Source organism: Amblyraja radiata, chromosome 12 (assembly GCF_010909765.2).
Source record: "Amblyraja radiata isolate CabotCenter1 chromosome 12, sAmbRad1.1.pri, whole genome shotgun sequence".
In the NCBI taxonomy this organism is placed as follows: Eukaryota; Metazoa; Chordata; class Chondrichthyes; order Rajiformes; family Rajidae; genus Amblyraja; species Amblyraja radiata.
Window position 1 is genome coordinate 9541188 of NC_045967.1, and position 26853 is coordinate 9568040.

General features: G+C 45.3%; 1 protein-coding gene across 1 annotated transcript in view; it reads left to right on the plus strand.

The window, feature by feature from the left end:
- Positions 1 to 1358: 1358 nt before the first annotated feature.
- LOC116979417 (phosphatidylinositol 3,4,5-trisphosphate 5-phosphatase 2-like) overlaps positions 1359 to 26853 on the plus strand; it is a 139673-nt gene continuing 114178 nt past the window's right edge. Inside the window, exons 1-2 of the mRNA XM_033030980.1 lie at positions 1359 to 1443; positions 1650 to 1821. Coding sequence (XP_032886871.1) covers positions 1359 to 1443; positions 1650 to 1821 — 257 coding nt within the window. The remainder of the gene's footprint in view (positions 1444 to 1649; positions 1822 to 26853) is intronic.

The window sequence follows — 26853 nt, forward strand, 5'->3', positions numbered from 1 at the left end:
TCCTTGTTCACGTATGCTACATGCTCAGAGAGCTGCAAGATCATGAGAGGATTACTGTGTTAATCATTCCAAATGTACTCTTTTAGTTGCCAAGGTTTATTTAACATTTGATAATGTGGTGCATAAGACTGTTAGGTGTGTGATAGAACTACTGGGCCTCGACCTTTAAGATGCAAGGTTAGTAAAAACTTAGCAATACATAAATGCTGAGATTAGCATCAGCATTTGAGGTGTAGCTAGCCACTACAATCAGTTCATACAAGGTTACTCATGGAGTCCTACAGTCATACGATGTGGAAACAGGTTCTTCGGCCCAACTTGCCTGACATGCCCCATCTACACTAATCACACCTGTCTGCGATTGGCTCACATTCCTCTCAATCTATCCTATCCATGTACCTGTCCAAATGGCTCGTAAACATTTGTCTCAACTATCTCCTCCAGCAGCTCATTCCATATACCCAGTACCCTTTGCGAAAAAAGTTATCCCTCAGGTTCCTATTAAATCTTTCCCCCCCCCATTAAATTATGTACTCTGGTTCTCAATTCCCTTACTCCGGGTAAAAGACTCTGTGCATTTACCTGATCTATTTGTCTCATGCATAATCTTGTACAATTCTATAAATTACCCTCATCCTCCTGCCCTTCAAGGAATAAAGTCCGAGACTGTTCAACTCAGCTCAGGCCCTGGAGTCCTGGTAACATCCTTGTCAACATTCAGTCTGAAGAAGGGTTTCGGCCCGAAACGTCGCCTATTTCCTTCGCTCCATAAATGCTGCTGCACCCGCTGAGTTTCTCCAGCATTTTTGTGTACCTTCGATCTTCCAGCATCTGCAGTTCCTTCTTGAACACAACATTCTTGTCAATCTTCTCTGCACCATTTCCAGCTTTACACAGAGAATGTGTAAACTTCACACAGACAGCCCCCGAGGTCAGGATCGATCCCAGGACAGATGCTGTGAACTGCACCATTGTGCTGCCCAGGTCATCTCTTCTATCCAAGTACTCAGCAATTCTTTGCAGAGAGAGCTGTGCAGAAATGAACATAATATCCCGCTGTGTCTTCGCCACTAATTCCTACAAGTTTAGTATCGCTTTTTACTGTAGCCAGAGTCTTTATTTATAAACTCTGAAATACTTTATAAGAATTTATAGTTTATTGTTAAGAATTAGGAGTCATATGGTTCCTTTAGTTTATTTTGCCATTCAACAAATTCGGGACCAATTGTCAGGCTATTTTTCTACCAGTTCCCTAAATCTCGTACCTCCCCCACAGAGCAACAATCCATGTCTCGGCCTCGAATGGAATTCATCATTCAGCCTCCACTGTTTCCTTGGGCGGAGAACCTCAAAGGATCATGACCTTCCGAGAGAAACAGTTCCTCATTATCTTGGTCTATTCTGAGATCCCAGAAGCAGAAGTTATTAGAACAACGGCTTTTAGTGATTATCGGTTTAGGGATAATTGCAGGACAGTAGTCTTGTGATTCTTACAAATTACCTGACGGTAATCCTTCAATAAACTCGAGTTAGTATTCGGGTCTCAGGTGTAGAAGTTGAATCCAGGACCTATTGACTGGTTGCGAGGGATCTATCAACCGGAGCGTGACGGAGACATTGTTGACGATGATTCTTTTATTTCTTGCAAGGCTTCACTGATCACCGGGGCGTGATCACGATGGCCGCACCAAGTCCACCATGGTATCACTTGAACATCAGCCGAGCCAAAGCCGAGGAACTGCTTGCTAAAGCTGGAATGGATGGGAGTTTCCTGGTGAGAGGCAGTGAATCAGTGGTCGGAGCATATGCACTTTGCCTGTTGTAAGTATCTATTGATATACACGAGAGGACTAATCATTCTATGAGGGACTCCTGTAACAAACATTCTGTTATGTTTACAACTGCTTGAATGCTTATAAATACCATTATTATTTGAAATGTAACAGAGAATGATCATTAAGGGGAAATATTAGATTGGCTTATCAATTTTGTGTTTTTTGTACATTGTCTGCAGAAGAGTTTCAATCTAATACATTACCTATCCTCTGGAGATAGGTCACCTTCTCTCCAGAGATGCTGCCTGACCCGCTGAGTTACTCCAGCATTTTGTGTCTATCTATTGTATTTAATTTCTACATATCAGGTTATCGGCAGCACAGCAATAGAGTTGCTGTCTTACAGCACCAGAGACCTGGGTTGAATGCTTAGTACGGGTGCTGTCTATATGGAGTTTGTCCGTTCTCCCTGTGGCTGTGTGTGATTTCTATGGGTGAACCCATTTCCTCCCACATTCCAAAGACGTGCAGGCTGCTGTAAATTGTCCCGACTGTGATCATGGACTTGGTGAAGGGCCTGTTTCCATCAAAGATATACACAAAATGCTGGAGTAACTCAGCAGGTCAGGCAGCATCTCTGGATAGAATGAATGGGTGACATTTTGGGACAAGATGTCTGAAGAAGAGTCTTCTATCCAGAGCTGATGCCTATCCCACTGAGCTACTCCAGCAATTTGTGTCTTTCTTTGGGGTAAGCCGGCATCTGCAGTTCCTTCCTACACAGGCCTGCATCCATGCTGTATCTCTAAAACTAAGGAAGAAATAATAAAGGAAATACAGGAAGAATGGATGAATAGTCAGTTAAAAAAGCACCCAAAGGCACAGATGGTGAAACAGAGAGTATTGTGGGTTTTGAGCAGCATTAACACAGCTTATTGATAACAAATGGGGAGTAGAAAACACCCCGGGAATATCACAGATATGAAGAAAGGATGGATCCAAGGTATTCTACGTCAATCTATTAGTGTGCTACGGTGTAATGTCTCTCTGGAGAAGGGGGTTTGATGTAGAATAGTAAGATTCTACATCTACATGGGCGCTGCATCACAGTATGGTATGGCAACTGCTCTGTCTCCGACCGGAAGGCATTGCAGAGGGTGGTGAAAATTGCCCAACGCATCACCGGTTCCTCGCTCCCCTCCATTGAGTCTGTCCAAAGCAAGCGTTGTCTGCGGAGGGCGCTCAGCATCGCCAAGGACTGCTCTCACCCCAACCATGGACTGTTTACCCTCCTACCATCCGGGAGGCGCTACAGGTCTCTCCGTTGCCGAACCAGCAGGTCCAGGAACAGCTTCTTCCCGGCGGCTGTCACTCTACTCAACAACATACCTCGGTGACTGCCAATCACCCCCCCACCCCCCGGACACTTATTATCACTTATTATTATTTATTCAAATCATTTGCTATGTCGCTCTTCCAGGGAGATGCTAAATGCATTTCGTTGTCTCTGTACTGTACACTGACAATGACAATTAAAATTGAATCTGAATCTGAATCTGAAGATTAAACGAGAACTTACCAGTTTGAAGTTTGATCTTTATTTTATGAGGAGTTGCGTTGGTGATTATGTGAAGAAGACCCCGCCAGTCCGCATGCGCGTCAATCTTCAAAGCAGCAGTGTGAAATCACAGGTAACAGTAATGGAAGTAACATAGTAAGATCAGAAACCTAGAACTACCAGATGACCTTTGTGAGAGAGGGTTGGGTGTGGAGGGCACGTAATCACCAACGCAACTCTTCATGAAATAAAGATCAAACTTCAAACTGGTAAGTTCTCGTTTAATTTTACTATTTTACTTCGAAGTCACGTGAGTGATTTCGTGAAGATTTCAAAGCTCTGTGATTTCATGCTGTGAGAAGCGAGTCTACACAACCACAACTGCTTCATTGACAGATGAGGGAAATTCATAATGCATACAGACATGACATAGATTTAAAACATGCTGATGCTGTTTAATGAACAAGTAATAATGATAGTAACCCCTCTCATCCGGAGGGAAACTATAAATAGAATCTAAAATAGAGTTGGAAAATACCCCTGGTCTGGCAATGGGTTATTATAAAATGTTTGGAAAGGTTGTTCATTTGACCATGCTGCAGCTGTTAGGATGAGGTCCAGCGGAACGTAAATAACTCTTGCTGCTGATGTTGTAGCAGCCCTGGTGGAGTGAGATTTGAAAATCAGTACCTACTCCTGCATAAATCAAACCCCGTTTTATCACCTGGAGATGGTCTGAATGGATACCTTCTTATAAAGTTTTTTGTAACTAACAAGCATTGCTAGTTCAGAGCCTCGAAGGCTCTTGGTGACCTTGACGTATTGTTGTATATGTGTGCCCTCACATAACCAAAGGTCCCTGGGTATGCCATGAAACTAGTTTGAGACCCAACGCCCCTTCTGCTCTGCTTAATTAAATCATAAACATAAAATATTATATATATTATTTACAGATGTAATCATCTTGTCCATTCGCAATTATGTAGCGACTGAACCCATTGCGCTGAAACCAGCGCCATGAGGATAACTACCTTATGAGAGCCGGCCAAAACTAAGGATATAGCTGGAGCCCCCTGGTGAAGTAGTGTTAACACAATGTCAATATCCCATACCGCCAATATCCCATACCGCCCTCCGGCAGACGTTACAAGGCCTTCTACGCCCGAACCTCCAGACTCAGGAACAGTTTTATCCCAAGAGCTATAGCGGCTCTGAACCGGCCCTAATGAGTGCCCCCCCACCCACCCCCTTTGGACAGTCTCCCTCAGATGGTCACGTCAATCAATTCAGCTTGTTTATTTATGTATTGTATTTATTTACCTTTCTTGTACATCAGTGGAGCTGCACACTAAATCTCGTTGCACTGACGTGCAATGACAATAAAATATATATTATTATTATTATTATTACTTGTCCTGGGAGAACTTGTGTTAAAGATATCCTTTACAAACCCGATATCCGGGGGTGAAACCTGACAGAGTGGGTCCCATTTGCTGCAGCAAATATGATGGGAAGGCACGTTGGGCACAGTTAATGGCCCTATATCTCAATTATTGTCAAAAGATCATTTAAAAATGAACTCCAAGACGTCAGTAATCTGTACCGTATTAAATGTAACATTCGCATTAAACAAAATGCTTCCCATCTCCAGAAGAACTATACTGCTTTTTTGGTTCTATCCATGCACTCTGTAGTGAGCACATACATGGATCGGTGTGCGAACCCGATCCATAGGAGCAGTCTACTCAGAATCTGCAAGTCAATAAATTGATTTTATCATGCAGAGGCTGGTTTCCCGAGCCACAGGCTGAACCAGCAAAGTTTTACGTTTAGAATAACCGTATACGGTTATATTATTATTCCTGGCAAAAGCGAGAATCATGGCTACATAGGCCAGACAGACAGTTTGAAAATGTATAACAGGATCTTGCTGACTTTATTTCAAGACCCGACTGATGAGGCAAAATGGAGGAAGACATAAAAGAACATTCCTCCTCCTTGTAGTGAGAATGTATCTCTCGCCACTGTTATGCCATATATTTTTGCAACCGGTGAATAAGCATGAAAGCAACATATCGATGTTCGGCGTTTCATCGAACCATAATTTCATAAATATTTTGTGATCGAACACCCATTCTGTGTTGTCATTGATCTGTACTTGATGATACACCAGTGGCAAATGAGATTAGGTAAATTATTACAGGATACTTTTACTTGATTGCACCCATGTGCCTAACATATGCCACCACTATAGTGTATCAACTTGAAATTGAGTATGCAGATTATGCATATTCGCTCAATAACCTTTTAACCCATAGAATGCGCCTTGTGTCTATAGATAGTTGATACCAATAACTGAAGAATTGGCAACTCACGCACCTCCGAACTAGAGATGACATTTGCAATTTTCCACGTTCGAGCCCTTAGCATTAGTTTGTAATATAACTGAAATTTTACTGACCAAACTACTGGAGCAATGCTGAATACTGTTCGACCATCATTGTGACTTTGGTAGCTTCAGCTGATAATAGCATAGGTCTGTTAACAATGACCTACATGGCACTTGAGAGGTTGCTACTTTGCACGATGTCAGTGCCCCCACTTGCACAGCTGAATCACAGCTACTATATTGCCAATTACTCTTGATGAATAGAAGGCTGCTTTATAACAACAAGGTTGTTACAGGTCTCTATTAACTCCAATCTCTTGCTCCAGGGCAGTGTCATAGGTTAATTAATAGTTAAAGGTAAGTCCCAATGACCAACAAGTCTATTTGGTAACAACTTAAATTCACTGGATGGATGAGGCCCAATTTCACAAATATAGTTTGAGGCTGAAACAGTTGATTTTTAGCAAAATACAGCGTTAGAATATCATCCAGACAAGACATAACAAGTGTTTTGAACTCTGAGTAGTCCAAGCACCAATTTTAGTAATTTGGTAAATACCCTGGGTAAATAACTTAGCCCATTTTGCAATGCTTTACTGTTATCATCGCAGTTATCATTGCCTCCTCCTAATAATTTCAAATGTCTCCGGTGATCCCTGTAAATGGGAATTGCATAGAATGTATCTTTGAGATTCTTATGAAAATCAGTTGTTAGTCAGTAACGAAGTTTCCTATTCGGAAAAGTTTATACTGCACATGCGAGTTAAACGACATTCTCCATCTTTCACAATGAACAGGCCACGCCTGCCATCATTCCATGCCTGCCTTGAACGACAACTCTGGCCCAAACCTGCCTCTAAAGGCAACTCTGGCCATAATTCTGAGCCTGCCTCGAAAGACAACTCTGGCCATATTTCTGATCCTGTCTCGAAGGCAATCCTGGCCATAATACTGAGCCTGCCTCAAAAGACAATTCTGGCCCTAATTCCAAACCTGCTTGGAATGCTAGTATTGTGCAGTTTTACATGGTTAGATGCCGTTAAGTAGATGACAATGTCTTAACCATTTGTGTGTTGTACAGACAAGTGTAAATATTACCAACTTGTAAGTGGTCCACTTACCCCATGTTTCCGAAGTGCCAGACCCACCTACCTGCCTGGTTACCTTGGTTGTAGAGTAGGACTGGTAGGGTGCGTGGAACCTCTGCCCAGCTTTCACGCTGCCATCAGCTTCAGTGAACCGCTTACTGCCAATGGAGGCATGGGGTGTGTTGCTGCCGAATCGATGAAGCTTTACTCGTCGTTGGTACCTTGATTGGTCCGACAGCTTTTGCTTCCTCATCCAGGTTTTGCCTGTTGAATAGGTCTTACCTGAATAGAAGATTCGCCGGCTGGCTCTAATGTCCTCCTGATAGGGCTGTTCACTACCGGCACTTGTAGCGTGAGGGGAACTCTGGCCCCTTCCGGGTATTCTGGCAGCAACACCTCCGTTTGGAAGGATTCCCTTGAAGCCATACGCATGTGTTCCAGTATGTCCCATGGACATACTTTAGAATTTGAAGTCAGTTACATACTGACCTCTTGCACTCCCCTCACACAGAGAGGGAGATTCATAGGCAGCCCTGAAACAGGTGCTGGCTCAGGAACCTGAGGATACCTGCGCTGATATGGCCCCACCAACGGACCTATACCAGGATGAAACATCACATTCATGGGATAAACTCCCGAATATTGACTTGGCGTCCGAATAGTACTGGCGCATGCTCTCCTCCTCCAAGAGGGAGACGTTAAGCAGCCCTGCTCTCCCATAAGCCGGCGCTGACACAACTCCCTTGTTGGAGTGTATCTTGGTGGAGCATCCTCTCCATTAGGGGCTCCATCTCCTCCTCAAAGAGGGAGACATTAAGCAGCCCTGAAACAGGTGCAGCTGGCCCGGGCTCTCCCATAGGCCGGCGCTGACACAACTTCTCCTGTCGGAGTGTATCTTGATGGAGCATCCTCTCCATTAGGAGCTCCATTTTTGAACAACCGTGCAAAAACGGTATCCATTCCGGAGGGAATCCCTCCCGGCCCGACTCGTCCCAGTCCATAGGCCTGACCGACTTATTGTTGGTTTTACCCCATGTCCTGGGGACCACAGCAGTCTGGGAGCCTCTGACCACACTGTCAGCGACTCTGGTGGTGATACCGCCTTCCTCCTGGATTTACCCCTCCACGGGAACCACAACGGTCTGGAAGCCGCTGACCGCCTTGTCAGCGACTGGAGTAGCGAACCCAACGGCCGCCGGCTACCCGCGCTTCTGCGGTCCGGACCGGAGTCTCCCCACAGCCCAAAGCCGGTTTCCCCGCGGCCCGTCCAGACTTCGCTACAATATCCAGCAGGAAACCTCTGTAAGAAGAGGTTCCTGCAAGAAAAACACAACCTGGTAAGAAATACAAAACTTACCTGTAGGTTTAAACTTATCGCTGGCAGGAGTGACGCGCCTGCCAGTCCGGTGCTTCACCATGCGAACGACATCATGACGCGCATCCGGACTGGCGGGGTCTTCTTCATGGAATCACTCACATGACTCCGAAGTAAAATTCTCCACGATTATTGCTTTTGATGATGAGGTTGAAAACAATCTTAAAATGCTACTAAAGTGGTTGATAAAGATGAACAATAATAATGTCGGACATAGTTGGGCAAATGTTTGGACAAAAATAATTTGCATTCCCCGCCCCCTACGACACTATTCTATTTCCTTCAGTACAGTGGGCTTATGGCCTCATCTTTCTCTGTAAGTAATTGTCTGTCTGTAATTAACCATGAGTCAAGTAAATGATTTGGGAACAGCGGTAAAGAGTGTAAACATCATTCAATCTTTCTGAAGAAGGTCTGAAGAAGAGTCTTGATCCGAAACGTCACCCATTCCTTCTCTCCAGAGATGCTGCTCATCCTACTGAGTTACTCCAGCATTTTGTGTCTATCTTTGGTGTAAACCAGCATCTGCAGTTCCCTACTCATTCAATCCTTCTCTCTCCCGACACTGTAGGGAAATCTTCAGGAAGGAGAGTTTTGCTAATTGTAATCCTCCAATCCCAGTAGCGCAAATTTCCTTTCCAATTTTATTCTCATTAACTTGATTCCTAATACTCAAGGCTCTCTGTAAAATCACTGTTGTTATTTAATCTCAACCTAAACCCTAAAGGGCCTGTCCCACTTGGGTGTCATTTGCGCGCCACACAGGTGGCGCGCGAGGATTTTGAGAATACCAAAACCCTGGGGCGCCGCGCGCTACCGTGCCTACGCCATGGTAGCGTACTGCCTACGCCACCACGCCTCACCATGCGCCATGCGCGCGTAATTCATGCCATGCGCGTGTCACGCGCGCGTTGTGATGCGTAAATTATGTCGCGTAAATGACGTGCAAATGAGGCACAAGTGGGACAGGCCCTTAACATCGCCTTTGTCTTTTGCATTCGCCAGAGCCTCAAATGCTCACTTTCCATCCATTTGTCTTTCCCATTACAATTCATGGTCCACCGTTGACCAAAGACCTATAACAGTGCCTTGCCCTCACTAAATGCAGGCTATGCGACAAACTGCAGAAACATGGTGTCCCCAAAGGGCAGCACAATGGCGCCGCGGTAGAGTTTCTACCTCACACAGCTAGAGACCTGAGTTTGATCCTGACAATTGGTGCTGTTGGTACGGAGTTTGGACATTCTCCCTGTGATCGCGTGGTTTTTCTCGGGGTCCTCACGTTTCCTCCCACATCCCAAAGACGTGCAGGTTTGTAGATTAATTGGCATAGAAATTGCCCCCAGTGTATCTGATAGAACTAGTGCATGGGTGATCGTTGGTCGGCAACAACATGCTGGGCCAAAGGGCCTGTTGTCATGTTGTATCTCTAAATTAAACGAAACAAAAGCTGTCATTTCCAAGCCTGACCTGTATTCTCTCTCCTGTAGCTTTGAGAACATGGGCTTTTCATTGGGGGTCTGGGGTTTGCCTTCTCCATGATTCAGGTGGGAAAAAGGAAGCAAGTAGTGGCGATGTTGGCTGTACAATAGACTCCACACACTTGCCTTCATTTGCAGCTGACATCCCTTTGATTGGGTTGCATTGCAGAGACATATTATAGGAAGATATCGAGCTACTCATATCTAACTCTGCACATTAAAGGATAGAAACACCAAAACGTAGATGATTCAAGACTAAGTGTTGGTTAATGGGATTAATACAGTTTTGATTTTTTAGTTAAGAGATAAAGCACTGAAACAGGCCTTTCGGCCCACCGAGCCCACACTGACCAGCGATCTACAAACATGTTCCCGATGTTGGGGGAGTCCAGAACCAGGGGCCACAGTTTAAGAACAAGGAGTAAGCCATTTAGAACGGAGACGAGGAAACACTTTTTCTCACAGAGAGTGGCGAGTCTGTGGAATTCTCTGCCTCAGAGGGCGGTGGAGGCAGGTTCTCTGGATGCTTTCAAGAGAGAGCTAGATAGGGCTCTTAAAAATAGCGGAGTCAGGGGATATGGGGAGAAGGCAGGAACGGTGTACTGATTGGGGATGATCCATGATCACATTGAATGGCGGTGCTGGCTCGAAGGCTCAAACTCCTGCACCTATTGTCTATTAACACGATCCTACACATACTAGGGGCAATTTACAATTATACTAAGCCAATTAACCTACAAACCTGTTTCCTCTTTGAAGTGTGGGAGGAAACCAAAGTTCTTGGAAAAATCCCATGCAGGACCCAGGGAGAACGTAGAAACTCCACACCGACAGCACCAGTCGTCTGGATTGAACCCAGTTCTCTGGCGCTGTAAGGCAGTAGCTCTATTGCTACGCCACCGTGCTGCCCTTATAGTACGGTATTTGATGGTCAACATAGAAATGATGGGCTGTAGGGCTTGTTTCTGCGCTGTGTGACTGAGTCCATAAACATAACTGCGATGGTGTAATGCTTGTAGAAGGTGATGAGTAGTTACTGACAGCAATCAACCATACACTTAATAATCTGTGTTTAAATACAGTACATAATGTATTAGAAGGCATTCACGTATATGTCGTGGCAGTCAATTTTGTTCTGAATCCATATATTGTGGTATGAAAAATGTAACTTTCTCATAAACAAATAAATTGTGTTAAAGATTTGTTTCATGATGACGCTTCAATTGAGTTCCATTCCATTTAGATTTGTGAATGTTTCATAAAAATTGTCACTAAAAATTTGATAGGATATAGTTTTAGTGTGGCTGCAGCAGACCCCACCCACAAGGTGTACTGGACCTCCTTGCCTGACAGTACTTCACAAACCTATGGCCTTCACTGCCAAGTACAACAGGGCTTATATTATTCCTGAACATAGACACAAAGTGCTGGAGTAACTGAGCAGGACAGGCAACATCTCTGTTGAGAAGGAATTGGTGACGTTTCAGGTCGAGACCCTCTTCAGACATCTCGACCCGAAACGTCACCCACTCCATCTATCCAGAGATGCTGTCTGTCTCCCTGAGCTACTCCAGCACTTTGTGTCTATCCGGTTTAAACCAGAATCTGCAGTTCCTTCTGACTTAATACTGTTGCCAACTGCATTTTTTCAAAACGTTTCTGCAGAAAACCATCGTTGACCACCAAATCACCAGGAAATGGTCAGCATGGTATGCGTTAGGAGCTCCAAGGAAGAAAGTCGTTATAGTTCCCTGAGCAGAGTGTCAAAGTGCTTTCGGCAGAAGGCCTCATCGCTGAACTCATGAACAAGCACCAAGACCGCACCTTCTCATCCTCCCACACAGCTGGAGTCTTGCTCCCACTGACCTCCCACAGCAAGTCTCGCATATTGCCCACCTGCCATAGCAGCCACCAGGTGTGCTGGTTATAGCTGCAGGCTCACTGTCAGCTTCCCACCTGCAGTTAGAGATAGGCAATGCCAACATCTCTCACATCCTATAAATAAACAGGCAGGAAAGCTCTTATAGGTTCATAGTCCAACCATCTGTTCGGTTCGCAGATGTAGCACAAATTTCACTTAGTCAACTGAAGTATTTTATTTGAGAAACTAAAACCTTTAACTTCATTTTGTAGCCTGAGCTGTAATTTGCTTTGCAAATCACTTGCCACAGGAGAAAATGCCATGACCTAGTTTTAACGGCTCATTACATGTAGTGTTGACTGTTTTTCATGTCTGAAACTTCCTGTACATCACAGAGATTGGCATCTCCAGTGTTTCTTTGTATTTCCTCAAACGTTTGCAAGCAGCAGCTTCCCATTTGTAAATCATTTTGCCCTCATCGCCATTTATGTGCAGGCATGTTGTTTTATAATTCCCCCCCCCCCCCCCCCCCCCCCCACAAATCTGCTGAATCTTATAACAATCCTGACAGATTTACAGCTGTTGTGTTATTCTTCAGTTGCAATAAGTGCAGCTGTGTGAGGGGAGCAAGCAAGGCAGTGGTTCAAAAGTTGCAAAATGTTACAATCAGCTGAAAGATGTCAAGCAGGAGGGCATGCTGGTCTGTGGCAGGGTCTTTGCAAAAGAAACTGCTTCTTTTTCATCAAACATCTCAAAGACAGCATTCTGAAATAAATCACATTCCAAGTCCAAACACACTGCTCTTTAATTCTTAGCAACTTCCAAATACGAGGTGTAAATGGGTAGGAAAGAATTGCTTGTTTAAACCGAAGATCAACACAAAAAGCTGGTGTAAATGCTTGTGGCTTAACATGGCAGATACTTTCAGTGAAGAGGAAGTGACTGAATATGTTTATTCAAATTTGGAAAGAATGTATCCTTCTCTCTGATGTTACTTTCCCCGTCTGTTAACACAGAGATACATTAATTTACTTTGTAGTCAGTTTGGATGTGAATTTTGGGAAAAGCAATAGTCCAACATGAGAAGAAAAGTTCACCAAGTTTAACAAACCCATCTGCTTGGTGGTTCAATGGCGACAAACTGTTACAAATAGAATTGAATTTTGCATGAATATTGATAAGAGTTGAGCACAGAGTGGAGAGAGGTCATTTCCCAGTTAGTTTCCCAGTGTGTTCAATCAGATAAAGGATCAGGGAGGCAATGATGGCAGCGTTGCTGATGTACATTGGCGTTTAGATGAGGAGAGGGGGAAAGACAAGGACAAATTGTAACTCTAATCTCCATTAATATGTAGTTTGAAGCCCAGCTTGGAAAAATGCTGTATATATATACCTTGGTTCCATTTTCTCTTTATATTCTCAAATCACTCCCTTAATTTTTGCATGCTGATTATTCTATTCACCCCCCCCCCCCCCCCCCCCCCCCCCCCCCCCCCCCCCCCCCCTAATTTCTGTTGAGGGCTTCACCTCCAAAATCCAAAATTGTGACCAATTCTGGGCACCATATCTGAATTGTGAGCACTTTTGGGCACCTTATCTGTGGAAGGATGTGCTGGCTCTGGAGGGGTTCCAGAGGAGATTTACAACAATGATCCCAGGAATGAATGGGTTAGCATATGATGAGCGTTTGACGGCACTGGGCCTGTACTAGCTGACGTTTAAAAGGATGAGGATGAAGTTTAAAAGTTCAATTCGGCATTGAAACTTATCGAATTGTTAAAGGCTTGGATAGAGTGGATGTGGAGAGGATGTTTCCACTAGTGGGAGAGTCTAAGACTAGAGGTCATAGCCTCAGAATTAAAAGACGTTCCTTTCGGAAGGAGATGAGGAAGAATTTATTTAGTCAGAGGGTGGTGAATCTGTGGAATTCATTGCCACAGAAGACTGTGGAGGCCAAGTGATTGAGTATTTTTCAGGCAGAGATAGATAGATTCTTGATTAGTACGGGTGTCAGCGGTTATGGGGGGATGGCAGGAGAATGGGGTTAGGAGGGAGATAGATCAGCCATGATTGAATGGCGGAGCAGACTTGATGGGCCGACTGGCCTACTTCTGCTCCTATCAACTCATGACCTCACGTTTGTCCTCTTTCTTTGAAGCCATTGCACTTGCATAGCATTTTTGTGCCACAAATCAGATTTTTATAAGCTTTTAATGTTTTGACAAAGAAATCTTTTTAGTCAGAGTAAACATGTTGCTGCAGAGAACACAGGATGCCCCCTGCATTGTCTCACATGGTGAAAGATGAAAAAGTTCATGGTGTGGCTTCACCTCACAACGTTTAACCACTCTCAACATCCACCGATAACTAAAATTGTCCTATGATAACAGAACTCTATTGCACATTAGTAATTGGCAGCGCACACTTCTTTAAAACAATTATTAACCTCTCTGTAAACTCTTGCAAGGCCGTCAGAGTAGATTTTCCTTATTCTATGCCAGGACAGATTGATTTAGCTAGAGCTGGCTAATTGACAGCTTCTAAAAGCATCGCTGTTTCCAACAGTTAACCTGCTCAACTTTATAGGGCAGATTGTTGGATCACGCTGGGAAAATGATGCTTCCACTCTCTAGATCAGCCTATGCTGTGGTGCACGCCGCTGCTGGGCATTGTGCTGCCATCTGGTAGCAAAGTCCTGCACTCAATACTTTGGCAAGGAGGTGAATGTTGCCAGGCAAGTAGCAAGTGAGCTCTAAAATTAGTACCATTTCTAGCACTGACACAGTTATTATAAACACAAAATGCTGGAGTAACTCAGCGGGTCAGGCAGCATCTCTGGATGGAAGGAATGGGTGATGTTTCAGGTTGAGACCCTTCTTCGGACCCGACCCGAAACGTCACCCATTCCTTCTATCCAGAGATGCTGCCTGACCCGCTGAGTTGCTCCAGCATTTTGTGCCGAGATGGTCTTGGGATCATGTACGACACTGACAATGTGGGGTGTTGGGCCTGGTCCTATAAGACCACAGGACACTGGAGCAGGATTTGGCCATTCGGCCCATCAAGTCTGCAAGCCATTTGATCATTGCTGATCTAATTTTCCCCACTCAACCCCATTCTCCTGCCTTCTCCCCGTAACCTTCAATGCCCTTACTAATTTAGAACCGATTTAAAAATCTAGAACCGATTTAAAAATACTCAACCACTTGGCCTCCGCTATCGTCTGTGGCAATGAATTCCACAGATTCAGCACCCTCTGGTCAAAGAGATTCCTGTGGTGTGCTGTGTCTATTTTAGTTCCTACATGGTTGGAAAGGAATTGGCTGCAATTTTACTGTGCAAAGAGATCATTGTTTCTCCACTACATAGGTATTGTTCATCCACAAAGAACTGGACTCAAAGAAACCTTTCCAATAAAATACATCCAACATTTGCCAGTCAGTCATGATACTAATATGTCCATCAAGAATCGGCTGAATATCCAACCAGTGAATTTCAGCATTTCCAGTTTAACATCAGATTATGTTGAATGGAAGGACATGTGTTTATTTATTGAACAGATGAGGCAGCGGGGATCAGCTGAACTGCCCGTTAGTGGTTTCTTCTTGAGTGGAATAGAAGTTGAACCCTTCTATCTTTTTCTTTTATTTGGCAAATATTACAGATGAATGGCATCTATCCAGTCTTTCTTCATATGAAAGTCCTGACATCCCAGAAATCAGTCTGGTGAACCTTCTCTGCACTCCCTCTATGGCAAGAATGTCTTTCCTCAGATTTGGAGACCAAAACTGTACACAATACTCCAGGTGTGGTCTCACCAATACCCTGTACAACTGCAGTAGAACCTCCCTGCTCCTATACTCAAATCCTTTTGCTATGAATGCTAACATACCATTCTCTTTCTTCACTGCCTGCTGCACCTGCATGCCTACTTTCAATGACTGGTGTACCATGACACCCAGGTCTCGTTGCATCTCCCCTTTTCCTAATCGGCCACCATTCAGATAATAGTCTACTTTCCTGTTTTTGCCACCAAAGTGGATAACCTCACATTTATCCACATTATACTGCATCTGCCATGCATTTGCCCACTCACCCCGCCTATCCAAGTCACCTTGCAGCCTCCTAGCATCCTCCTCACAGCTAACACTGCCACCCAGCTTCGTGTCATCCGCAAACTTGGAGATGTTGCATTCAATTCCCTTGTCCAAATCATTAATATATATTGTAAATAGCTAGGGTCCCAGCACTGAGCCTTGCGGTACCCCACTGGTCACTGCCTGCCATTGTGAAAAGGACCCGTTTATTCCTACTCTTTGCTTCCTGTTTGCCAGCCAGTTCTCTATCCACATCAATACTGAACACCCAATACCGTGTACTTTAAGTTTGTATACTAACCTCTTATGTGGGACTTTGTCGAAAACCTTCTGAAAGTCCAGATATAACACATCCACTGGTTCTCCCTTATCCATTCTACTAGTTACATCGTCGAAAAATTCTATAAGATTCGTCAGACATGATTTACCTTTCGTAAATCCATGCTGACTTTGTCCAATGATTTCACCACTTTGCAAATGTGCTGCTATCCCATCTTTAATAACTGACTCTAGCAGTTTCCCCACTACCGATGTTAGACTAACTGGTCTGTAATTCCCCGTTTTCTCTCTCCCTCCCTTTTTAAAAAGTGGGGTTACATTAGCTACCCTCCAATCCTCAGGAACTACTCCAGAATCTATAGAGTTTTGAAAAATTATCACTAATGCATCCACTATTTCTGGGGCTACTTCCTTAAGTACTCTGGGATGCAGCCTATCCGGCCCTGGGGATTTATCGGCCTTTAATCCATTCAATTTACCTAACACCACTTCCCGGCTAACCTGGATTTCACTCAGTTCCTCCATCTCATTTGACCCCCGGTCCCCTGCTATTTCCGGCAGATTATTTATGTCTTCCTTAGTGAAGACGGAACCAAAGTAGTTATTCAATTGGTCTGCCATGTCCTTGTTCCCCATGATCAATTCACCTGTTTCTGACTGCAAGGGACCTACATTTTTTTTAACTAATCTTTTTCTCTTCACATATCTATAAAAACTTTTGCAGTCAGTTTTTATGTTCCCTGCCAGTTTTCTTTCATAATCTATTTTCCCTTTCCTAATTAAGCCCTTTGTCCTCCTCTGCTGGACTGAATTGCTCCCAGTCCTCTGGTAGGCTGCTTTTTCTGGCTAATTTGTATGCTTCATCTTTTGTTTTGATACTATCCCTGATTTCCCTTGTTATCCACGGATGCACTACCTTCCCTGGTTTATTCTTTTGCCAAACTGGGATGAACAATTGTTGTAGTTCATCCATGCAGTCTTTAAATGCCTTCCATTGCATATCCACCATCAACCCTTTAAGAATCAATTGCCAGTAAATCTTGGCCAATTCACATCACATGCGATAAAAGAGCTAAATTCCAACAGAGAATGCTGGGGAAGCAAAATGTAATTCTAAGAAATGCCGCCAAATTCTTTTAATTTCTTTTAAATTCTTTTAAAATACCTATTTATTTTTTACTAATAAGTGTACATATGTGTCAATGGTTGTCGTGTTTGTATTTTTTTAACCGGAGGAGATGTAATGGAATTTCGTTGCACAGTATTGTGCAATGACAATAAACGTATTCATTCATTCATTCATTCATTCATTCATTCATTCATTCATTCATTCATTCATTCATTCATTCACATACCCTCAAAGTTACCTTTCTTTAAGTTCAGAACCCTTGTTTCTGAATTAACAATGTCACTCTCAATCCTAATGAAGAACTCAACCATATTATGGTCACTCTTGCCCAAGGGGCCACGCACAACAAAACTGCTAACTAACCCTTCCTCATTACTCAATACCCAGTCTAGAATAGCCTGCTCTCTCGTTGGTTCCTCTACATGTTGGTTTAGAAAACTATCTCGCATACATTCCAAGAAATCCTCTTCCTCAGCACCCCTGCCAATTTGATTCACCCAATCTATATGTAGATTGAAGTCACCCGTTATAACTGTTTTACCTTTGTTGCACGCATTTCTAATCTCCTGTTTGATGCCATCCCCAACTCCACTAATACTGTTAGGTGGCCTGTACACAACTCCCACTAGCGTTTTCTGCCCCTTAGTGTTTCGCAGCTCCACCCATATCGATTCCACATCCTCCAAGCTAATGTCCTTCCTTTCCATTGCGTTAATCTCCTCTCTAACCAGCAACGCTACCCTACCTCCTTTTCCTTTCTGTCTATCCCTCCTGAATATTGAATATCCCTGGATGTTCAGCTCCCAGCCTTGGTCACCCTGGAGCCATGTCTCCGTGATTCCAACTATATCATAATCATTGATAGCTATCTGCACATTCAACTCATCCACCTTATTACGAATGCTCCTTGCATTGAGACACAAAGCCTTCAGGCTTGTTTTTACAACACTCTTACCCCTTATACAATTATGTTGAAAAGTTGCCCTTTTTGATTTTTGCCCTGGATTTGTCTGCCTACCACTTTTTACTTTTCACCTTGCTACCTATTGCTTCTACCATCATTTTACACCCCTCTGTCTCTCTGCTCACACATTTAAGAACCCCACCACCTCTCATTCTCTGTTTATTATTTTTTTCTTCTTTTCCCCCTACATGTTGGGTCTGAGTGCTTCCCTTCTCTGCCTCCTGCCTCACACACTGTCTACTAGTTTTCTCTATTTGAGTCCCTCCCCCCAACCGTTCTAGTTTAAAGTCTCCGCAGTAGCCTTTGCAAATCTCCCCGCCAGGATATTGGTTCCCCTCGGGTTCAAGTGCAACCCGTCCTTTTTGTACAGGTCACATCTTCCACAAAAGAGGTCCCAATGATCCAGAAACTTGAATCCCTGCCCTCTGCACCAATCCTTCAGCCACGCATTTATCCTCCACCTCGCTCCATTCCTACTCTCACTGTCGCGTGGCACAGGCAGTAATCCCGAGATTGTTACCTTTGCAGTCCTTTTCCTTAACTCTCCTCCTAACTCCCTAAATTCTCCTTTCAGGACCTCTTCTCTTTTTCTACCTATGTCATTGGTACCTATATGTACCACGACCTCGGGCTCCTCTCCCTCCCATTTCAGGATATCTTGGACACGCTCATACATATCCCAGAGCCTGGTACCAGGGAGGCAAACTACCATCCGGGTCTCCAGACTGCGTCCACAGAATCGCCTGTCTGACCCCCTAACTATAGAGTCCCCTTTTACTACTGCCCTCCTCATCTTTTCCTTACCCTTCTGAGCAACAGGGCCAGTCTCTGTGCCGGAGGCCCGGCCGCTGTTGCGACCCCCAGGTAGGCTGTCCCCCCCTAACAGTACTCAAACAGGAGTACTTATTGTCAAGGTGTACAGCCACCGGGGTACTCTCTAGTCCCTGCCTCTGCCCTTGCCCCTCCTAACCATGACCCACTTGCCTGCCTCCTGTGGTCTTGGAGTGACCACCTCTCTGTAACTCCTCTCTATGACTTCCTCGCTCTCCCTGACCAGACGAAGGTCATCGAGCTGCTGCTCCAGGTTCCTAACACGGACCCTTAGGAGCCCCATCTCGACGCACCTGGCGCAGATGTGGACGTCTGGAAGGCCATCAGATTCCTTGACCTCCCACATCTGACATCCAGAACAGTAAACTGCCCTGGCCCTCATTCTCCCCCCTTACCTAGGATACAATACAAAGTACAATACAAAGTACAATACAATACAAAGTACAATACAATACAATCTGCAGGGACCCGACTCCCAATCAGCTGCTCCCTCTTGTCCGCTTCCACCAATCAGCGGCTTCCTCAAGCCCACTTGTTTTGAAATGTGAATGGAACGTTGGAACGTTACAGATTTGGGTTCCTCCCTCTGCGACCGTTCCAACGGCTCTCGGGCCTCTGTAAAAAACAAGCCCCGCGCTCGGGTTTTAATCCCACCTCTCGGGCGTAGCTCCTCCCTCTGCCACCGCTCCAATGGCTCTTGGGTAACGGCTATGTGATGTTTCGGGTCGAAATCCTTCCTCAGACCCTGGGAATTATGGTGCAGTCAAATCTGGGATACATGGAACAGTCAAAAGACCATTCTTCAGGCTGAACATCACCTATGTGTTCTCCAGAGATGCCATTTGCCCTGCTGAGTTACGCCAGGACTTTTGCCTATTTTACTCCAAACAACCTGTGTGAATATCTATGCTTTCAAAGAGATTTATTTTCATTCTTCCAAACAACAGAGTATGGTGTCGGAAGGAATTGCAGATGCTGGTTCACACCGATGAAAGACACAAAATGCTGGAGTCTGAGGAAGGGTCTTGACCTGAAATGTCACCCATTCCTTCCCTCCAGAGATGCTGCCTGTCCCGCTGAGTTACTCCAACATTTTGTGTCTATCATCAGAAAGTATGTTGCCATTCTGCTCAGCCTTTGCTAACAACACAGTTCCTCCTCTCAGGAGTGAATCTCACTGTGAACAAATGGAACCTGGAGTTGACTTCATATGAATGTGATTCAATGATTCAGTTGTACTTTATTCTCAAATGTACCTAGCTACAGTGAATTTCTTTGTTTTTGCATGCAATGCACAAAGTATGCAAAGATTCACCACGTATCTGGCGCTGACCAAGTTATGGGCCTGCCCCACTTGGGCCACTTTTTAGGCGACTGCAGGAGACTATGCAGATGCCACATGTTCGCGGGTGGTTGCCGGGGAGTTGCCATTTCCGGAAGTGGCGGCGCTGGTGAACGGCTGCGGCTCGCCTGCAGTCCGTTTGTCTTTACTTTTTTATGTTGTTTTGTTTCGTTTTGTCTAGTTAGTTTTTGTTTTTTAGGTAGTGTTTATGTGGGGGGGGGGGGGGGGGGTGGGGGGTTGAAACGGGGCTTGCTGTCTCTCTCTTCGGGGGAATACGACTTTTTTATCGCACGTATCCGACGTATCCCCCTTCTCTGCCTCCGTCTGCGCTGAGGCCTGATGGCGGACCTGGCGGCCTCGAGACTCCGGAGGCAGAGCCAGTCAGGACTTGCACTGGGCTCGTTCCCGTGAGGGCGGCCCAGCTCGGGGCTGGAACGGCGCTCCCGTCGGAGTGGCCCAGCCCGATGGTGGAACGGCGCTCCCGTCGGAGTGGCCCAGCCCGAGGGTGGAACGGCGCTCCCGTCGGAGTGGCCCAGCCCGAGGGAGGAATGGCGCTCCCGTCGGAGTGGCCCAGCCCGAGGAAGGAATGGCGCTCCCGTCGGAGTGGCCCAGCCCGAGGGAGGAACGGAACTCCCGTCGGAGTGGCCCAGCTCGAGGGAGGAACGGCACTCACGTGAGGGCGATCCGGCTAGGGGCTGGAACGGTGCTCCGGTGGCTGGGACGGCGTTCTGGCGGCGGTGACCTGAGTCCGGGGTTGAGCCGCGGGCCAGCGGCTACGTCCGTTGGACTGGAGAGCGGCAGCTTCGACCACCCCGGGCCGTGGTGTTTGAGCCGGCCCGTTGCGGGGTTCGGTGAGCCGCGGGACTGACTTACCATCGCCCGGTGGGGAATCGCCTCAGCGCAGAGGGAGAAGAGGAGGGAAGAGACTGCAGCCCTAAGATTTTTGCCTCCACCACAGTGAGGAGGTGCTTGGAGGACTCACTGTGGTGGATGTTAATTTGTGTTTATTGTTGTTATTATTGTATGATTGTATGTATGACTGCAGGCACGAAATTTCGTTCAGACCATAAGGTCTGAATGACAATAAAGGCATTCAATTCAATTCAATTCAATTCAATTCAATTCAATTCAATTCAATTCAATTCAATTCAATTCACGGTCGTGAGGAGTTCCCGTATTCTGGAAACTAGTCGCGGCCTCATTATGGTCGGCGCAAATTTTTCAACATGTTCAAAAATTAGCGGCGACCAGAATGAAGCCGCCATGGAGAATAGCGAGAATTCTCGTGCCGTAGGTGGGTCACCAGGAGGTCCAAGTGGGTTCTCGTTCATTGGCTCATTGGGAAAACAAAAGTAAGCAATAGTTTTCAGAACCAAGGATAACGGACCGGTAATGTTAATGTCCGCCGAGCTTCACAGCCGTGTATCTCTGGCTTCTTAAAAGTTGTCTCCACTCCTTCTCCCCCCTCTCCCCACTCTTTTAAAGGACTTACCGTACACTGTGCTTTCACCGTCGTAATTACAGCGCCAACCTTCCTGTTCATCGTGGTGTGTGTCTGTATCACATTGGCTTTGCACCTTGTGAATTTCACTCAGACAGGGCTCTTCCCGCTTGCCCTGTCCCCCGCCTGCATAACGGGCTGGTGAAGGAAGTGATGTGTGTGTGTGTGTGTGTGTGTGTGTGTGTGTGTGTGTGTGTGTGTGTGTGTGTGTGTGTGTGTGTGTGTGTGTGTGTGTGTGTGTGTGTGTGTGTGTGTGTGTGTGCGTGCGTGCGTGTGTGTGTGTGTGTGTGTGCGTGCGTGTGTGTTCCACTCTGGGACTGCTGGCAACTTGAAAAATCGCCTCAGTGGGACAGCTCCATTATATATTTTCCCTTTTTGAGTCTGCAATCTAGCACAGCCAGGGCTGGTGTACAACCTTTAGCTCATAGTTTCCACCTCTTTTTAACGGTGGTGTTTGGACCCTCATTTAGATTTGTAAATTAGAAAAGAGAAACATTTTTCTCCCCATACTAAATTATAAAGGGGAATTTTTTTAATTTTAGCCGGTGTCAAAGAGAAGAAAATGGGAAGGAAACTACCCTGGCAATCTTAAGGGAATAATATTCAAAGCTTCCTCTATTAAGTATAACTTACTGAGTTTTGATGAATGAGGGCGAATTGCGGCAAGCAATATGGAGACATCAATGCTGAGTAATACAGTTACTGACCAGAGTTGAACATCACCCTTAATTGGTAAAGTGTCTGACAGAACACTGATAGTTGTGTTACTTATCCTTCTCCTTCTCATAGAATCAGAATTATGCAACATGCAAACAGGCCATTCGGCCCAACACGTCCACCCAGACCAGTGAGCACCCTGCTATATTAATCCCATTTCCCAGCCCTTGGTCCATGGCCCTTCTGTACCGAGACCCAAGAACTCATCCAGATACGTTTTAAAAGATGTAGGTTTCAACCACACTCTCAGACAGCGCATCCCAGTTACCCACCACTCTCTGGGAGCAGAGGTCCTCTCGCAAGCCGTATCAATGTCCTCCCCCTTATTCTGAATCTGTGTCCTCTAGTATTATCTACCTCTGATATGGTGAAATGTTTCCTGAAATTTGTCCTAAATGACCCCTTATGATGTTATAGACCTCAATCCTCTCCTCCAGAGACAACATACCTTACTTCTCCAGTCTCTCCTCCTAACTGAACTGCCCTGCACCCTCCCCAGTACTGACACATCCTTTGTATAGTGTGGTCTTTCGAAATGCACGCCAAACTCCACCTGAGGTCTGACCAACTTTTTACAAAGCTGAAGCATAACCTCTCGACTTCTGTATTCACTGCCCCGACCATGAATCCATATGCATTCCTAACCATGTTGTCTACCTGTATGGACACAAGAAGCTGGAGTAACTCAGCGGGTCAGACAGCATCTCTGGAGAAAAGGAATAGGTGACGTTTCTGGTTGAGACCCTTCCTCAGACTGAGGGTCAGGGGAAAGGGAAACGAGAGACTTAGACGGTGATTTAGAGAGGTATAAAACAAATGAATGGAAGATGTGCAAGAAAGTTATGATGATAAAGGAAACAGGCCATTGTTAGCTCGGGACTAGCTGAAAACGAGTTACAGACAATGAGACTAAACAAGGCGACTTTGAAGATAGTACAACGACTTGGGTGGGGGAGGGATAGAGAGAGGGGGTTTCTTGTAGTTAGAGAAATCAATATTCAAACCTCTGGGTTTTAAGCTGCCCAATCCTGTACCTGTATTTGCCCCTTCTGCGATCTATGGACCAGTACTTCAAGGTCCCTCTGTTCCACACGACTCTACTACTTGTGGTGTATGTCCAAGCGTAAGTATTCACATTACCTCTCATTTACTTGGATTAAACCATCCATCATTTTTCAGCCCATTTCACCAGTATTTTGCTGTGTCTGCAGCCTAACACTGCCTTCCACACTATCTGCAACTCTGACAATCTTAAGACACTCACAAATTTTGAATACCTCTCTTTGTTTACGGACAAGTGTGTTAAATCTTCACCAACCCTTCTCAGTACAAAGTTTATCCTTTGCGAAAGTCAATGAAAGCTATTCATCTTGAACCTGAACAATACCCTTTGGTCTCTGTTGTCTCTTGTGGATGCTACCTTTTCCCTGGTTATTCTTTTGTGCTTCATATATTTACCGTATTAGCTTCAGATTTGCCTAAATCCTGGTAACCAGTGACTTCTTGTGACCCCTCTTAACCTTGCTAATTTCCTTTATAAGCACCTCCCTTTTCAATATTCTTGACAGGCCTCTCCATCTCTATGCCTATCATATGCTTCCTTTTTTCTCGTTATAAACCCCTCAATATTCCACAATATCCAGGTTTCTTATACTTGTTCCCCTTGGCTTTTATCCTTACGGGAACATATTAATTTGAACTCTTGTTATTTATCCTTTGAAAGCTTCCATAGTGAGATGTAGACTTCTGGACCTGTCTCACTTAGGCGACTGCCGGAGACTCTGCGGTCACCACATGGTCGCCAAATGTTTGCGGGTGGTTGCCGGGGAGTCGCCTTCATGGTCGCGAGGAGTTCCCACATTCTGGGATTAGTCGCGGCCTCATTTTGGTCGCCGTGAATTTTTCAACATGTTGAAAAACTAGCGGCGACCAGAATTAAGCCGCCATGGAGAGTAGCGAGAATTCTCGTGCCGTAGGTGGGTCGCCAGGAGGTCGAAGATTCTCGCAGGTTGTAGCCGGTGCTGACCGGTGAATTTCATTGGCTCATTGGGGAACAAAACGTAAGCAGTAGCTTTCAGAACCAAGGATAACCGACCGGTAATGTTAATGTCCGCCGAGCTTCACAGCCGTGTATCTCTGGTTTCTTAAAAGTTGTCTCCACTCCTTCTCCCCCATTCTCCCTCCTTCTCCCCCTTTCTCCCCCCCCACCCCCTCTTTTAAAGGACTAACCGTACACTAGCTGCCTTAATTACATTGGCTTTGCACAGTGTGAATTTCACTCAGACAGCGCTCCCCCCGCTTGCCTTGTCCCCGCCTGCATAACGGGCTGGTGAAGGAAATGATGTGTGTGTGTGTGTGTGTGTGTGTGTGTGTGTGTGTGTGTGTGTGTGTGTGTGTGTGTGTGTGTGTGTGTGTGTGTGTGTGTGTGTGTGTGTGTGTGTGTGTGTCTCTCTGTCGGTGTCTCTGTCTGTGTCTCTGTCTGTGTCTGTGTCTGTGTCTCTGTCTGTGTCTCTGTCTCTGTCTCTGTCTCTGTCTCTGTCTCTGTCTCTGTCTCTGTCTGTCAGTTGCTGGTTTTTCAGGCTGTCCAGTCGCCTGAAAAATCACTTAAGTGGGACAGGCCCCTAACCTGCAAGAAGATGCTCTCCATCTACCTTTGCCAAGTCATCCCAAATATAAATGAAATTGGCCTTCCTTAGTTTAATCCCTTTATTACTGGCCCATCCCTCTCCTTTTCCATCAACACCATAAAATATATAGTTATGGTCACTATCTCTAATAACCTCAGTTACCCTCTGGAGGCTGAAGAAGGGTCCAGGCCCGAAACTTCACCTGCCCATTTTCTCCAGAGGAAATGTGATGTTTCAGATCAGGCCCCTTCTTCAGACTCCAGAGATGCTGCCTGACACACCGAGTTACTCCAGCATTTTGTGTTTATCTTTGAGAAGGACTGAGAAACGTTTTCACTATGATACTAATTTTGAAGTTCCTTTTTGCAAAATGACTGTTAGCAACAAATAATTTCATGGTGCCTTTTCTCAGTTCTTCATCTGTATATTTATTCCGATACTAGATCGCTTGTATCTTCCTTATACTGTATTTGTCAGCTGCTGCTTATCGGTGTTTGCTTCTCACTCATCGGTTCTAAGTTAACCATTCACAGCCTTCTGAATTTCCAGGCATGCGCTCAAAGCTACTTCATAAAATGCTGAGTCTTTTAAAGATTGTGCAGTATGGTGGCGCAGCAGTAGAGTTGCTGCCTCACAGCGCCAGAGGCCCGGGTTTGATCCTGGCTATGGGTGCTGTCCATACTGAGTTTGGACGTTCTCCCTGTGACCTGCGTGGGTTTTCTCAGAGATCTTCGATTTCCTCCAACACTCCAAAGACGTACAAGTTTGTAGGTTAATTGGCTTTGTATAAATGTAAATAGGCCCTACTGTGTGTAGGCTGGTTTTAATGTGCGGGGAATGCTGGTTGGTGTGGACTTGGTGGGCCGAAGGGTCTGTTTCTCTAAACTAAACTAAACATATTTACTAAGAGGTCTTTTATGGAGTGTGAATACCACGTACCACTACATCTATCTCAGGACCCACATTTCTACAAATGGAAACATAGAGGATGAAATTTGTCATTGCCTTTAGTCCATTGTTATAATCTTTGAATATCTGAGGAAAAAGCTGTTTGAAGATCACAACCTCATACCCAGCACAGAACATATGGTGGGCAAGTCGACGGCAGTTATTCCTGTTCGGAGGCAATGGAAACATATCCTGGGGCAATAGTGTGAAATAGTGTAAAGCATTTGCTGTGCTTTGTATTTTCTTCTGAGATTTGCCATTTGTTTCCAACAATAGAACCGGTTTCAGGAAGCAAAGTGCAACCTCCACGATAGACATAAAATGCTGGGGTAACTCAGCGGGACAGGCAGTATCTCTGGATAGAAGCAATGGGTGACTTTTCGGGTCGAGACCCTTCTTCAGACTGGGAGACAAAGATATAAGGAAGGGTAAGCTAAGGAAAGGTGACAACAAACATACAGAGACAAAGACAGGAAGACATTCACACTGGTCAAAGAACTAGGATGGGAGAGGGATGGAGAGAGAGGGAAAGCAAGGGTTACTTGTTTAGAGAAGTCGGTATTCATACCGCTGGGCTGTAAGCTGCCCAAGCGAAATATGAGGTGCTGTTCCTCCAATTTGCATTGGGCCTCACTCTGACAGTGGAGGAGGCCTTGGACAGAAAGGTCAGTGTGCGAATGGGAGGGGTAGTTAAAGTGTTTAGCAACCGGGAGATCATGTCCACGATAGGTGAGAGTACAAAACTATCGACTGATGGCAAACTTCCACTGAATGCTTTTTTGGAGTGGGCCTAAACATTGTACATCAACGGTGGAAACTTGCCACCGCCTGGCCCTTTATTGTGCTCTAGCCTCTTCATTTGCATGCATTTTACAGATTGCATTCATTTCA